Genomic DNA, 15,843 nt, shown 5'->3' with positions numbered 1-15,843 from the left:
TTTACTATGATTTCTTTTTTTATGATTAACCAACTAATGGATTTGTTCTGTTTGTAGATTTTAGCAGTTGCATGTAGGGTTGGTAAAATAACCGTTAGTTATGAATTTGGTTAATTAACCGGTTAATTAACGGTTAGTTAACGGTTAATTAACCCATAAATAACCTGTATATATAATTTTAAGGAAGTTAAAATAAATTTATAATTTATTAAATATTATAAAATTTTAATATATTTTATTTATTCTTCATCATCTAAATTAATAACATTTGCTTCAAATCCAAATATACTATCATTATCAGAACTATTATTATTATCATCTTCTTTATTTTCATTATCAGAACTATTATTACTATCTTCTTCATTTTCATTAAAATTACTACCCATTTAGCTGTATGAGATTACTTCACCAGAATAAATAGCATCGAAAGAATAATGGTTTTGGAGTACAAATAACAAAATTTTGAACTGATTCTCGATTAATATTAGACCAACCATCTGAAACCATTGTAAGAGATTTAGCTTGTAAAATTTGTTCATTACATTCAGCTTTAACTTCATCAAAAACATCATCAAGTAATTCATCAGCAAGTTTTCTTCGATTAGGTAATTTGAATGCTGGACGTAATTGTTGAAAAAACTGAATAACATAATTATTTTCAAGAAAAGAAAAAGGAACTCCAGCAGCAAATAATGCTTGAGCTAGTAAAATTTCAAGAGTATCTTGTTCTTCTTCACTCATACGATCAACAAAATTCTCAATTGTTGTATTTTTTAAATGCTTTTTTGATGTTTTTACTGTAGGAATAAAAGTAGAAGTAGTAGCATCAGAAGTTTCTAATAGTTCAGGAATTTGTTGTTTCTTTGTTTTTGCACTTTCCGGAGCTACAGGACAACTATCATTAAGATGAACTTGCATTCTTTTAGCTGTACCTTGTTCAAAAACTTTAGAACAATAATTACAACGTACAGAAGGATGTGTTTTTTTCTTAGACCTACTACTTTCTTCATTACTTTCTGCTTCAGTAATTATTGTCCAATGTTTCCAAACAGTTCCCTTTTTTTTTACCATGATAATGAACAATAAATTTGCAAAAAAAAAGTGTTTTTTTAAAAAAATTTATCTTAAAAAAAAGATCATGCAATATGTAGATCATAGATTTAATCAATATTTATATTAATTAATATTTAATTGTGTAACAAAATAATGGATTATCATTTAATCACATGATTTAAATTCTGCATTTTGATTGGCTAATTATAAATAACGGTTAATTAACCATTTTAAATCAATCATAACTAACAAAATTAACGGTTAATTAACCATGGTTAATTAACCGTGGTTAATTAACCCCCATCCCTAGTTGCATGTGATAACGCATCTAATATAGATGTAATGCTTGATAAAATTTCTCAATCTTTAGCCAAAAAAAGCATTACATTTGATCCAAAAAATCAACGTGTTCGCTGTTTTGCATACGTAATAAATTTAGCTGCGAAGAATTAATTGATAATCTTCAAGTACCACTACTATATGAAGATGAAAATTCTTTTGAAGAAGCTGAAGACACGGAAGACAATTTGAAAGATACCATATACAAGGTAATATATTATTGTGAAGCATAGTTAAAATTTGTATGGTTGACTAATTTTATTAAATTAAAGCTTCGTAAGGTAATTGTAAAGATCCAAGCATCACCCCAACGTCAGGAAAAATTCAACCAACAATGTATTGCAGCAAATATGGTACCATTCGAGCTGATACCTGACGTGTCTACCAGGTAGAACTCTACTGAGATTATGTTAGAACGAGCATTAACACTAAAACAGGTTTTGATTTATATAATTTTATTAATATTTATTTTAATTTATAATTAAATTTAATAATTTTTAATTATACAGCCTTTGCACAATACAGCATCGGCAGATAAAGATTTAAAAAAATACATACTTTTGGAAGAGGAATGGGAATGTATTTTAGAAATACGTGGAATATTGCAGGTTGTTATTTTGATTGTGTACGTATCTTATTTATGTATATATTAATAATTAAATTTTTTTTATAATATAGCATTATAAAAAATGCACGGATTTAAGTGTTAGTCAACAATACCCGACATTATCTTATACTATACCTATGTATAATTTTTTATTGGATAAACTCGAGGATGAATATGATAAAAGAAAAGAATCTGATAAGGAGGAGGATGAGGAGGAGGATGATGATGATAGTGATGATGATAATGAAAGCGAAAATGATGAGATTTTATGTGCATTAAAACAATCAATTGAAAAAATAAAAAAATATTATACATTTACAAGTGGATTAATATACACGGCTGCAACAGGTAAATTTATCCACTTTACATAATTTATTATACATATATTTATAGTTAATATTTAATTGTTGTTTTTTTAATAATAGTACTAGATTCTCGTATAAAGCTTCAATATTATAAAGACAATATGTGGGAAGAGTCATTTATTCAAGAGGCAAGAAAACAAGTTACAAATTTATGGGAAACTACGTATAAACCGAATATTTCAGAAAATGTAGAGCCATCTGATGATGCAGATGATGAACTTTTTGGTCATATCTTCAAAAAGCGAAAAATTGAAGAAAAAGATGAACTTAGCATTTATCTAAATGAAGGAGTAGCTCGGTAAAACTGATATTTTAATGTGGTGGAAGGTACACTAATGTTTATTTTATTAATTTTATTATATAATTTATTATATTATTATTTATTTATTATTTTTTTTATAGTTGCATGAAATTGAGTACCCGAATTTATCAAAAATGGCTCGTGATTACCTTTCAATACCAGGTTCATAGTATTTTTTATTTTAATTTATTATTTATAATATTAATTTTATTAATTTATAACATTATTATTTTATTATTTTTGATCTTTTATAGCAACTAGTGCTCCTGTGGAAAGAATATTTTTGGGTGGAACAGACTTAGTTGTTCAAAAATGATGTAGCCTTAAGGAATCAACAATACGAGAAACAATGTGCCTTAAAGGCTGGTGAAAATCTGGTGTTGGTGGATCAATAATTATAAATGATTAATGAAATTGTAAATAAAAATAATTGTAAACATTAAATAAATAAAATAATGTAAAAATTATAAAACTAACTTTTAAACTGAATTATTTAACGTTTTGATTTGGATTAAATGGCTTGCGAGCCAGCTTGAGCTTTTTGAGCTGAGCCGTTTTATGGCTTGAGCTTTTTGAGCCAAGCCTATTAACTAGCTCAAGCTTTTTTAAGTTGGCTCGTGAGCTGTCGGCCGAATTTTAACGTGCTTGACTTGCTAGGCTTGAAAAACTTGAGCCAGCTTGCAAGCTAGGCTTAGGCTCATGTATAGCACTAACTTCTATCTGCAATTCACTATGAAGATGATAGTTCTCTTCTTACTTTCAGCTTTATGTTCTTCAGCATGTTCTTCTGTCTTGGTGAGATCTGCGAAATGACATTCTTTTTTTGTGATTATAAAAGAGAATGGGAGAACCCCTTGGATCAATTTATATCAATTTTCAGAAAGCGCATAATCTTAACTGAGATCTGGGTTAAGGACTAATCTGAAAAATTTGGCAGGTGATACATTTTATGTATAGCGCCTTCAACCAATTTTACTAGGCGATCATATGCAGTTATTTAACATAAAAAATAAAGAATAAGTTATACATTGCACCTTTGGCTAAATAATATTAATTTTCAGTTAAAAGCAATAGTCTATAATGTAGAATATTTCTCAGAATCAGTCGAGTCATTAGACAATCATGATTAGTGTTCCATCCTTCAATCTCCAACGCAGCTGCCTTTTGCATACGAGATGAAATAAATATTTCGCCTGTATCGCTTTTGCAATTTGATGACTGATAAGAAGTTGGTGGAATCATTTCTTGGTTACCAGAGGTAACAGAAATACAAGCTGGCTTGAATTTTGGAGCACTTGGCATAGTATTTTCTGCTATAGTTGCTTTAGCTGAAAGGTAAGTTTCATAGCTGACTGAACGAGTATCAGAATCATATGATACCGATGCCAACTTATCCTTTTCTGAGTCTGAGGTAGATTGGGAGAAAAGCTCTAGACGGAGACGATTAATTTTAGCCTCTTCTTGTAATATGTATTGTTTATATTGCCAGATCTGAAATTCCCTTGTATCAATAGATTTGAGAATTTCATTTCTTCTTGCATGTTCATTCGAAATAGTATTTCCAGAAATACATCTCTTCAAGTGGTTATCTCCATAGCGATCCTCAAAAAGACTATTTGCAGGTGTGAAAACTAAGGAGTTACATACACTGCAATATATATAATTGGTTGGACGATTATGAATCCTATCATCTACATATAGCTTTTCATACATTGTAATATATCTATTCTTAGAAAGGATTCTTGGGTTCTCTTCTAGTATTTTCCTAAATGAATCACGAATACGAGAGCACCACATTTCTGGTGTTTCATGATCATGTCTTTCTGCTAAAGGCAATATTGCAACAATAATTCTTATATATTCTTCAGAGCCTCCAATACTATTGTGTGCATGAATTAACTTGGAATAGGCTTTACTATCTAAATCCATATTAGCGTTTTGGTAGATTATAACAGAATATAACAATTTTATTGATTTATACTGTTTTTAGCGATTTTAGCCAATTTAGCAATAGTATACTCTAATAAATATCAGATTCATTTTTATTCGATTATAAGCATACTGAGGATTTATATAGGGCCATATCTTGACTATGCTAATTTTATATTTACATGCATATGCACAACGCCTTGGCTAAATCGGTTTGTGGTACAACGTATATCATATCACAGTATCACCCTAACTCCCTGCCAGTTCCTCGATAGTTCTAAAAGAGTTCCAGAGTTTCTATAAATCACGAGATGATCGGCTAATTATATTCCGGAAAAATTAGATGACAGAGGTGCAGTAATCCTGGCGCAGTACCAAGGAATCCCGGACACTAATTATGTGGTGTTAGTATCGATCAAATATTTTTGGAAATGCATGTCCGCTAATTAGGTGGTGGCAGTGTCGGTCAAATATTTTTGGACATGCATGTCCGCTAATTATGTAGTGTCAGTATCGATCAAATATTTTTGGACATGTATGTCCGCTAATTATGTGGTGTCAGAATCGATCAAAAAACATTTTCAAGCTAATCATACAGTAGTCAGTATCAATTAAAAAAATAAATGGCCGAACTGGCTAAACTTTATTAATATATGTTTTCAGAACACTATTTTTTACACTATAACAGACATTGCCGGACATGCAAGTCACAGGCGCTGTAATATGTGGCATAATACACTGCCGAAGGCGCTCAGGGCAAACTATCCCCAAAGCACTTTAACAATTACGTATTTAATGTCTTCCTTAGACAAGGCCGTTATAGTTGATAATGAAAAAGTTTTAATTCTTCCTATCATAGCCCTACCCATATTTACATCCACATTGATGCTACTGAAGAGACCATAAACCTTTTGAGCTTTTTCAATTCTTTTTCGAAGAGCTTCTTCTGAAATATCTTTGGGAAGCTATTTCTGCACATCATTCTCAACTAGAGACTGAGACGCCAAATCTCCATGTTTCAATCTATAATGATCATACCTTTTCTTCATTGCTTCCCCAAAATCTCCCTCAAAATAAATTTTTTCGGGAGTAAAGTTTCCATTCTTAATCCAAAAAATATTTCACTAAAACAGATTGTCTCCCGCAGAAGCTATTAAAATTAGACAATTCTTTAATCAGTCTTTGCAATGTAGGAGACTTATCCCTATCAACTGATTTCTTAGACTGTTTCACCTTTTCGCTGGTTGATTTTTCAGTAGACATGTCTGAAAAATGTTAAGAAAATTTGAAGGCAGAGAAAAAAATAATACTGTAGGTTTGAGTGAATGTATACAAGCTAGCACACATTCAAGCCAAGTTCATAAGCACTTTATTTATTATACTGTATAATTACAACAGAACGCTAAAGCAATTACAAGATAAAAGAAATATAGTAAAATGCAATTTTAATATTGAGTGGGACATGGACGTAATGTGATGGTAAGTTAGGCGCAGGAAAAGCTATTTTTTTGATTCAATATCGCTTTTTTTTTCAACGGAGTTCCAAAGCAATCAGGAATAATTATATTATTATCTGCCATCTTAGAAGGCTTGTTCGATCCAGCAGATCGTATAATCCTTAATACTTCTTTTTCATCATCAATCTTAACAGTGCGTCTCCGAACTATATTGAGGCATTCTTGAATAGTTTCCTGCAAGAGCATTCGTGTATCAAGAGATTAGATTGTGGAAATGCAATATATATTGTAAACAAACAGACGAGCATCCACTCTACTCACCTTAGCTCTCCAGGTTACTGCAATTAGTGGCAGCGTTTCGGTAGTATGTGTAACGATAGAGTCGGCCACTTTGAAGATGTTACCACGACTCAAACGACACACGTACCCTTCAGGGCAATCTAACTCCAGCAACATTTGCCTGCAGTCTTTCAGAAAAACAAAATATGAAGTGAGATATCAAAAGACGTAAAATGATCGTTAAAAAATTTATTACTCACCTGCGTGTACAAATCCGATTGTTTTCAAATTACGTAACACCGGTGTTGACCATTCAGCATTACTTGCTAATTGAACAATCATATCCTTTAATAATTTCGGCAGCTTAAGTCCGCTTTCCACGAGCCACTTTGTGCCTTTATCCGTTTTATAGGTTCTGCCAGCTTCCGCACCGCCAAATTCCAAATTCGATGATGTTCTCAATATGAAATCTCCCCTCCGACCAACCTTTTGCCTTTCCATCTTATTTACTCCAGATGCGGTACGATTGGCATTCTTTCGTATGCCGGAAGCAATGCTGCAAGACTCGTCACTAAAAATTAATGTAAAATGAATAAATGATGTTTGTTATTTAAAGATTTCGCCAATGAACAAGTTTATACCGAATCGTATCCATATCGTCAACATAGGAGAAGCATCTATCAACAATGGGACACCAGAGATGCATATTATACCACCGTTCATGATGGTCTTTCCTAAGGGACCCAGTTTCATACTCCTGTAAACTATAAATTAAATTTAAATATCAGTTCTCTGTAAACATGATAAACTCATTTTGTGGTCCATACTCACATCGTATACATTGCGTATCTGGCCCAATCGTAATCATGGTGTTTCTCTGGACTAAATTCTCCTTGTAAAACTTTAATTGGTTGATCAATCGCACTCCTTAACTCATGTAACGTGCTCTTCTCGAAAATGAGCACATATTGTTTTAGGAATAATGCATTATTAGAAAACAAAATGTCCAGACTTATTTCATTCTGTGCAAACAATGTATTACCTTTGCAAATGTCATTAAATAATTAAGAAGATCCTCCGGAATTTCCGGTAAATCACGTCTTTTATGTGTCTTAATTTCATTAAGTTCGTCCACTGTGAAAATACCTTCGTTGATGTATGACTGGTCAGTGGGATCAATTATGAAGCTGTGCGAAGCACTTGTGAAAGAAAATATATGGGCGTGAGATTATAGCTTATAATATTACACATAACACACTACATACTGTTCATATGAACATTTGCTTGCAAAATTGTAGAGAGCGTCCTCTACAACCTTTCCCGTAGAAAGACGCCATTTCCGGCTATCCTGAAACTTTTCATATACATCCGTTAAGTTCTGTGACGTCGCAAGTGCAGTCCTTTCATTTTTTCTCGACGTTCAACGGCCATTACTGAGGGAGACTTTTCGCGAGTATCATCGATTTCATTGTCAGTCTGGTCCAAATCTTGATGATCTGAGAGAGAGTTTTCGCAAGAATCATCGATTTCATCGCCAGTCTGGTCCAAATCTTGATGATCTGAGAGAGAGTTTTCGCAAGTATCATCGATTTCATCGCCAGTCTGGTCCAAGTCTTGATGATCATAGTCTTCGGCATGAAAATTGTCATTTCCTTCGGAGTTTGAATTATCACCCTCGCACTGATTGTATTGCAAATAGTGATTAATTGGTTTGGATTTGTTAGTGTTTAAGTTAAAATCATATCCCCGCAATAATAAAACTAAATACTTTATCAGTTCTGGTACGTTTTACCGTTTTTTCGTTGTCATCGCAATAGAATCTCTTCATGATGCTGGTGTTTGTTGACCTGGCATATTGTTGAATTTGTTTTGTCGCCACTGTGGCAATAGTTACATGTTGATTCGTCTATGTATAGAAATAGATCAAATGTAAATGTCCCGGTCTAGCACGTTAGATGGTGGGAAATTGAGTTACATACCTGCAATTTCAGAACTTTCGCCTTTGCCTTTTTCTCTTGCATATTTGTCCTCGCCGCAATATTTTGACTTTCTGCGTGAAGTTTCCAAAAACGTTTTACTACTGCCGACTGTTTACTTAACTGCTAGTGATAATATGAGAGAAGATCTAAGTACACGTTCTAGATTTTGTTTGATAGCCATCCTACTCTATGCAAGCAAGGATAGGAGTCATCATGAACAAGCAAGCACCCAGATTGTACATTCATCTTTCGCGAGCACCACGGATCTCAAGTCCATTGAATATAACTCACCAACAGACGCGCAGTCGTTCCCACTACAAGAGCGCAGGTTGCAGGGTAGTTGGTGTACTCAATAGCACATAGAGTCTCAAGGTGGTTCATGGAGTATAGTTCATCAACAGACACGCGGTCGTTCCCACTACAAGAGCGCAGGTTGCAGGGTAGTTGATGTACTCGGCTCCTGAACAATAATATAAATTACTTGCCTTGAAGGCATTTTTCCACCTTAACACTTCTTGTCCAGGTTCAGATACTTCGGCATAAAATTTGCCAATTGTATCTAGTTCTTTCTTGTACCGATGGTACTCAGTTTGCATATCTTCTAAGTCGCCAGCCAAAAGTCGAAAATCTAAGAAATTCTTGAGCGAAGGCTCGTCCGTGTTCTCCCAAAAGCCTACATAATCACAAGTATAAGTTACGAAATAAATATCGAAAAAAAATATCGGCACAATCTATCTTACCGCGGTATTTTACAGAGTTAAGACATTCAGGGAGAAGGAGAATTTTTTACTTTGTTCGAGCAATTTGATAAATCTCATTGACAATCGCGTATGATAGTCAATCGCTTACTTATGGTACCACAAACGACCATTTATCACGTGACACGAGATGGATATGATGAAATTTTTCTGCTGCATACTTTTGTTCAGACTTAAGAGTGTAATAGAAAAAAAAGCATCATATTTTCCAGATACTTCACGCAATCAAAGGGGTGAAAAATTGGTACATAAATATTCAGATCATTTAATTTTTTGGAGTAGCAAATGAAATGTCAATTTCACATGACCAGTCTAAGCCACAATCGCGAACCTGAATTTATTGCCTGAAGTGAAGCAAGTAAGACAATATTCCAACTTATCTTGAGAATAGAACTTTGCCATTTCAGGATCATAAGGGAGCTGATTCCCATTTTCGCAGTACTATGAACCATGTAATCCATAATTCCCATGTATTCCATTGCAAATAGGACATGGTGAGCTCCACGGCTGAAGTGATGTAAAATCATAATTATCAATCCCTCTGAAACTATTTTTGAATTTCAAGTATGGGAAGTGCTCTAAGACGGATTTGATAATTAATTCTGGATCAGATTTGGCTTCGAAAGTGATGGGCTCTTTTTCTTTACATTGCTCAGAAAAAGATAAAAAAGATAAATAGGATACTTTATTCTCTGGCTTCAAATTTATGAGAAGACCGGCTTCTGATGCATGTTGCCATGACTCATGCCCAGTTTCTTTTTATATTTTTTGTATAATTTAGAATGAATCTTTTCCGTCAAAACGCTTGGTAACCCAGTTAATTTGGCATGCCAATCCAGATATTCAGGAGTTAATATTTTATTGGATTCGCTTATGTTTCCTTTTTTCTATGATCACAGATCAATTTAAATCCCTTTTTTCTCTTTAGTTCGAAAAAAGATTAAAATTCCTGGATAGAAAGCTGTCTAATATCTTTTATCATATTTCCAAAAAAATAGTTAGATCATCTCCTGCAGGGTAATGAAACTATGCAGTTATCTCAATTTCGCGCTGTTCACATTTAATAAAGTAAGATCCGGATTTATACATACCATCTATACCTTCCTCATCATCATGATCTAACTTGCATAATGGGCATAATGTCTCGTCATTTATTCCATAATAATCAAAATCTTCACTACTAAATTCTCTATATAAATTAGGATATTGATCCAATGTTTTGTTGCTAAAATAGGAGCGGTCATGGACTAGAGTCTCAGGTTGAGGAATAGGTGGTACCACCTTTACCTTGGCATCCAATTTTTTCGAGCTGGAGGAATCACCTGAAGAATTGGAGACATGAGTTAATGGAATAGGTGCAGTTGGAATGCTTACCTTAGCCCGCGTTGCTGAAACTAAGGGTTTTGCTTGCTCCTCCAATACATTATCCTGATCATTCAAAATATCCTCTTCGAAATTGATAATAGTGCCATCCTGATCATCTGGTAATTCAGTGTTTGGATTCTTGGAGAAATAATCAACAATAGTTTGAATTTGACTATCAGATAATTCTGATATAGAATTCGCACTATACGTTGTGATATACTTAATTTTATCAATTCCTATTTTCTCAAATAATTTGTGTATGTCTCTTGCTCTCTAAGTTTGTTTTAGTAATGTATTACGTTTAGTATCAGGATGAAGGAGTTTAATAAGATTGTCATAAATCATACCTTTCACTTTTTTCTCGCCAATTTTATACTTGGTCATAAACTCTGTGGTCTTTTTATTGAATTCTACAATATAGGAACACCAATACAATAATTCTTTTTGGTTAGCTAGAATTGCTTCATCTTTCGCATCCCATGCTTCTTGGATTAAGCAGGCTAAATTTTGTAATATATTTGGGGATTATCCATATCAGATTTTTCGTGATGGACCGTCATGGAAATTTCAGTCATATGATTTTTCTCAGGTGCCGAAGTGGCTGTGAAATCAAATAAATCCTGTACAATATTCTCCGCTTTCCTCTTCTTATGTGATTGAGATTTTTCGTCCTTTATTACAGAAGAAGTGGTCTCATTTGAAACACCAGATAAGTACTGGGTAGCTGATTCATGCAACAATTTCTTTTCCCTATTCCTCTGCCTAAACCCATCACTAACGCTTTTCTTAAATGTCTCATCTAAGAAAGTGTCCATTGACTTGATGTTCGTGTTATCAGTTACACGCTAGTCTATTACAAGATCAGGTATATCATTCGAAGCGAAGCATCTTTCAGGCTTAGCTGAAGATATATCTTCTTCAACAGAGCATGAGTTCTGCACATTAGTAACATGCTGGGGTTGCTGAGGCCTCGTGAGGTTGGAGGAATCGAAATCATGTCTTAATTTGGCTAATTCAGCTTTAAGCTCAGCATTTTCGGCTGAAATATTTGCACTATTTTTCTCTAATTCCTCGATTCTGACCTTGTGTTCGGCATTCTCAGCATCACACCTGGCATTCTCCTCAATAATCCGTTTCAATTTCGCATTCTCATTCTTAAGCTCAGCATTCTCACCCTTAAGCTCGTCTTTTTCAGCTTCAAGGTTGGCAATGCGTTGTTTGAATAATTCGAAGTTTGCACACTGATTGATAATACTTTTATAGAAGATATGTAATATTCAAAAGTCTGTTAGTATATATTTAATTCTGCTAAAAAATTTGAGTGACGGGCCATCACGGAAAATTGCCAAGAAAAATTTTTATTAATAAGGGTTTACTAAAGTAAATGACCATCATACAAGTAGGCATCATATGACAAACTTATTTGTTGTCTCTCTCTTTCAAGGCGATGATATATTTTAAATATGAAAATGAGTATGAATAATGGACAGAGGAAAGAAATATCTTGTAATTGGTTGTTGGTTAAAAAGACCCATTTCTGCGAAAAATCAGCACAGGATCAATATTGTGCATTCCACGCATTCAAAATACGAAAGGGCGTAATAATTCCACAACCATGTAAAGGATGTGAACGAGGCACCAAATCAAGCGTTCAGCTTTGTGTCCAATGCGGACAAGGTAAGGAAAGAGCATACATATATTATAAAAAAAAGAATATGGGAGGAAATGAGTAATTAGATATACCATTTTCATAAGTACTAATCATCTATTATCACTTTCATAAATGTTAATTTCAACAATCCATATGCAAGAATCAGACATACATAGAACAGTACTTAATTTACTAACTGGTCGATGGATCAGCCTGAATGGAAAGCTATTCCAGAAGTTGATTTGCGAAGGTTACAGATATGCTAATAGACTTTCGGATTATTTAGAAGATATTGGGACTATATGTGTTGGTGATTTTGAGTTGGATCCCTTAGCCGACTTCTACTATTCAGCCTTAATTCCGCCCTTATCAATCTTAGCAAGTAGATCAGATATTCATAAAAACTTCCCTATTACTGCTGACTCATTGTTGAGTATGTATTTAGCTTTATTTATTCTCAAAAAAAATAAACGATCTTCACTTGAAAACCTAATGGAAATGAATTATAGTAACCTATTTACATTGGTAGAGATAACTTGGGAGCGTGAGGAGACGAAAGCTTGGAGTAATGATATACTTGTGAAATTTCTTCATCATCCAAATTTGGGTCCTTCAAAGTATAGGCCAAATTCTTTATATGATGCATTCACCAAGACTAGTGTTTTAGGGTCAGAATATATATTAGCTTTAGCGCGAGCATTATGCTAAGGATTATGATATAATAAATTGTTTATAGCCCTGGAATGGCAGTTCTATGACTATATATTTTTTCGCTTATCATATACCTGCAAAATTCAATTTTTTTTTATTAATATATAAATAAATACAAATGTTCGGGACTGTGCCCGTGATACATGACATCTAGGCTATTATACATGATTATTTTTTCGAATGATATTCCTCTATCCTAACCTTCTTCCTATCCAGTTCTTCGCCCATACACTCTAACCTATCTTTCAATAGCCCAACGACGACCTCTATAACTTGTTTCACATTTTTACGTAAGTCTTTTTCTTAACCGCCAAACCCTTACTTGAAGGCTGATTCGGTAAATCGGATATTGAGGGGATCCTTGCTTAATAACTCGATATCCCATCCAAGGCAAAAAGAATAAAATACCATTCTGCGAGGCCTGTTCGTAACGATCCCGCTAGTATATAAGTCGAAATCTTCCCCAAACCCAAGCCATTATCGCCCTGATTTACGTTTCCTATTCTTTTTATTAACTTGTAGAGCGCTTTCACATTGAATCAAATTCTGAAAGAAACCCATGACCACTTGATGTAGCTTTCCTTCCGATATGCGTAGAAGTTCCTCTGAGGCTTTGATTGCGTAGTCAACCCAGCCAGTACTTTCTTAACACGATTTCGAGCTGAGGAGCTAAGGTAAGCTCTTTATCTGTTATTCTTTTGACGATATAGAGTGAAGTGTGAAGAATGGCCAAAATATACTCCGCAACGCATGGCTTCGTTACTATCGGCAAGACCTTCTATTATTTTTTTCTATCATCATTTCATTCTATATTGCTTTTCATCATCATTTCATCCCATATATACTGCACCTTCTATTATTTTTTTTTTCTATCATCATTTCATTCTATATTGCTTTTTTTTTATCATTTCATTCTATACTTTTCTTTCATTGTTATTTCATCTCCTATTGTTTTTTTTTTCATTATCATTTCATCCTATATTGTTTCTTTATTATACATGCCACCCAAATTATTTTGGACTGCTGTAATTATAAGTAAAATCCCAAATTCAATTATGGCATCCCAAATTATTTTGGCACTTTACATAGTAAATTATATATAAACTGAATGAATTATGGCATCCCAAATTATAATTATGGCATCCCAAAATAATTTGGGCAGCATGTATATTTCTTATTACTATTTTTATTCTTTCTTATTCCTTATACTCTTTTTGCTATTATCATTTATTTGACTGGGGTGTTCTCAAAAATTAAAGGTATATGCAATTTTTTATTTTTTAGTCAGTTGTATAAAAAAATTACATAAAATTACACAAATAAAATAATTAAGTTTTGTTAATTAATTATAATCACGTGATACTGGTGCTGACCACTAGTAGTGATAAATAGCAAACTTCTTATATAATTTATATATTTTTTATTTTTACTTTAACTTTTTATTTATATTATTAATAGTCTAATTAAACTAATTTTATTTATTTAATAATTATATTTTACATTAAAATGTTTAATATTACAATATATACTTTATTTATATTTTTATATTTTTTGATTTTTTTTATTTTGCAAATTTCTAGTATAAAAAAAAATGATAGTATTATTCAAATTTTTTTTTTCTAGCTATTTTAAAGGTACCAGTAAGCAATTTTTAATTAGTACAATTTGTTTAGTTTAAATAATAATTTTTGTAAAATTATATACTATAGTATTGAATACTAACTTCATATAACCTGTATTCAAGATAACAGAAAACAGTCAAACCTTTATATAATAATATATTGGAACATATATAAAATTTTTAGAAAATATCGTTATATTAAAGTTATACTGATATTTATATATTCTTACATATAGTGGAAAAATAAAATTTATCAGTATATCAAGTTTTTAATAGTATATTAGTATATTAAATATCGGTATATCAAGATTAGACTAATATTATATTTTAGTAAAGTTGATAATTTTTATTATTATATAATATAAAAATTTTTACATTAAAATATTATCTAATTTTTTAAAATTACTAATAAAATTTTACATTGATTAAAGCAATAATGATTTACCTATTCTATAATTTTAAAATAAAGTTTTTGTTGATTTTAAATAGCATGTTGACTTTAAACACCTGTATAAATATCAAAGATTTCAAAAAAAAAAAAAATATTATAATTTTATAAAATCATTTGATAATTTATAATTAATTGGTGGCTGTTTAAAATATTTTTCTTGAGTTTTTTAAGCATATTAAATCTAATTATAATTAAATATATTAAAAATTGCTATTGCTATTATTAACTATTAAATGTAGACTGTGATGATGATGATTGTTCATTATTATTTTGTGGATTTTTATTCTTCTTAGCAGCCTCTGCCATTTCCATATCAATTCTTTCTTTTGCTCTCATTACTTTTGATTGTATATAAAATGACCCACCAGATGATGTATCATTTACTTTAAATAAATGCTCAAAATTCTGGATTGTAACATGAAAAATTTTAGTAATTTATAAAATAATTTCTTTTTACATCCAATACATCCAATACAAAATGTTAAATAATTAAATACCTTTGAAAAAGTTGAAGCATCAAAATTATTTTTTTTGAGATTTAATATTTTATATGCTTCTTCTAATGACATTCCTGTTTGTCTTGTTAAAGCATCTTTTCCCATTCGTCCAGCTGACCCAGCTGCTCCTCCGCCTGCTGCGTCTAATTAAATAGGTAGATATAGATTATAGGTAAAACTAAAAAAAATTCAAATCTAAATGAGATGTAATGAATATTCACTTGCTACAGCTTGTTTATACGCTTCAACAAAGGCTTTGCCTAAAATCTGCGTTCCTAAAACGATAATTTGCGCTATTACCCTTGCTGACTAATAACAAAAGAGTTCAGTAAGTATATGATAGAATATTGAAAACTAAAAATTCGCACAAATAATAAGAAAATTGTAAAACCATTTTATATGATTTATTTTTTCTTTTTCAAAAAGAAAAAAAATTTTTTTAACAAAAGAATGATATTCACAATAATCTGATCTAAAATG

The 15,843-nt window shown here is 32.0% G+C and overlaps 5 protein-coding genes across 5 annotated transcripts; 1 reads left to right on the top strand and 4 right to left on the bottom strand.

Annotated features, from left to right (window-relative positions):
* Nucleotides 1-239: 239 nt before the first annotated feature.
* OCT59_020609 (uncharacterized protein) lies at nucleotides 240-918 on the bottom strand (the record flags this gene model as incomplete). Its single annotated transcript, XM_066149298.1, has 2 exons — nucleotides 240-358; nucleotides 495-918. The coding sequence occupies 2 exons, from the start codon at nucleotides 916-918 to the stop codon at nucleotides 240-242; spliced, it is 543 nt and encodes a 180-aa protein (XP_065990219.1).
* A 2,797-nt stretch (nucleotides 919-3,715) lies between these two features.
* On the bottom strand, nucleotides 3,716-4,594 carry OCT59_020608 (uncharacterized protein; the record flags this gene model as incomplete). Its single annotated transcript, XM_066149297.1, has 1 exon — nucleotides 3,716-4,594. One exon carries the CDS (start codon nucleotides 4,592-4,594, stop codon nucleotides 3,716-3,718), a length of 879 nt encoding a protein of 292 aa, XP_065990218.1.
* A 1,319-nt stretch (nucleotides 4,595-5,913) lies between these two features.
* OCT59_020607 (uncharacterized protein) lies at nucleotides 5,914-11,247 on the bottom strand (the record flags this gene model as incomplete). The annotated part of the gene is made up of 14 exons (XM_025317671.2): nucleotides 5,914-6,285; nucleotides 6,373-6,518; nucleotides 6,591-6,901; nucleotides 6,972-7,094; nucleotides 7,162-7,277; nucleotides 7,373-7,529; nucleotides 7,596-7,684; nucleotides 7,765-8,010; nucleotides 8,099-8,236; nucleotides 8,310-8,429; nucleotides 8,795-8,982; nucleotides 9,517-9,822; nucleotides 10,159-10,705; nucleotides 10,987-11,247. The coding sequence occupies 14 exons, from the start codon at nucleotides 11,245-11,247 to the stop codon at nucleotides 6,079-6,081; spliced, it is 2,955 nt and encodes a 984-aa protein (XP_025177920.2). The 3' UTR covers nucleotides 5,914-6,078.
* Nucleotides 11,248-11,901: 654 nt separating this feature from the next.
* On the top strand, nucleotides 11,902-12,791 carry OCT59_020606 (uncharacterized protein; the record flags this gene model as incomplete). Its single annotated transcript, XM_066149296.1, has 2 exons — nucleotides 11,902-12,109; nucleotides 12,244-12,791. 2 exons carry the CDS (start codon nucleotides 11,902-11,904, stop codon nucleotides 12,789-12,791), a joined length of 756 nt encoding a protein of 251 aa, XP_065990217.1.
* Nucleotides 12,792-15,003: 2,212 nt separating this feature from the next.
* Nucleotides 15,004-15,806, bottom strand: OCT59_020605 (uncharacterized protein). The gene is made up of 4 exons (XM_025331133.2): nucleotides 15,755-15,806; nucleotides 15,585-15,672; nucleotides 15,364-15,506; nucleotides 15,004-15,271 (listed from the first exon to the last, which is right to left on the bottom strand). Exons 1-4 carry the CDS (start codon nucleotides 15,755-15,757, stop codon nucleotides 15,089-15,091), a joined length of 417 nt encoding a protein of 138 aa, XP_025177925.1. The 5' UTR covers nucleotides 15,758-15,806; the 3' UTR covers nucleotides 15,004-15,088.
* Nucleotides 15,807-15,843: the final 37 nt, after the last annotated feature.

This window comes from Rhizophagus irregularis, chromosome 3 (assembly GCF_026210795.1).
Source record: "Rhizophagus irregularis chromosome 3, complete sequence".
NCBI lineage: Eukaryota > Fungi > Glomeromycota > Glomeromycetes > Glomerales > Glomeraceae > Rhizophagus > Rhizophagus irregularis.
This window is presented reverse-complemented; position numbering and strand designations above follow the sequence as displayed.

Coding starts and splice junctions, on each gene's coding strand:
- OCT59_020605 (XM_025331133.2), bottom strand. Junction 15,507..15,584: donor GTATAAACAAGCTGTAGCAA/GTGAATATTCAT, acceptor CTATTTAATTAG/ACGCAGCAGGCGGAGGAGCA. Junction 15,272..15,363: donor ATGCTTCAACTTTTTCAAAG/GTATTTAATTAT, acceptor GTTACAATCCAG/AATTTTGAGCATTTATTTAA.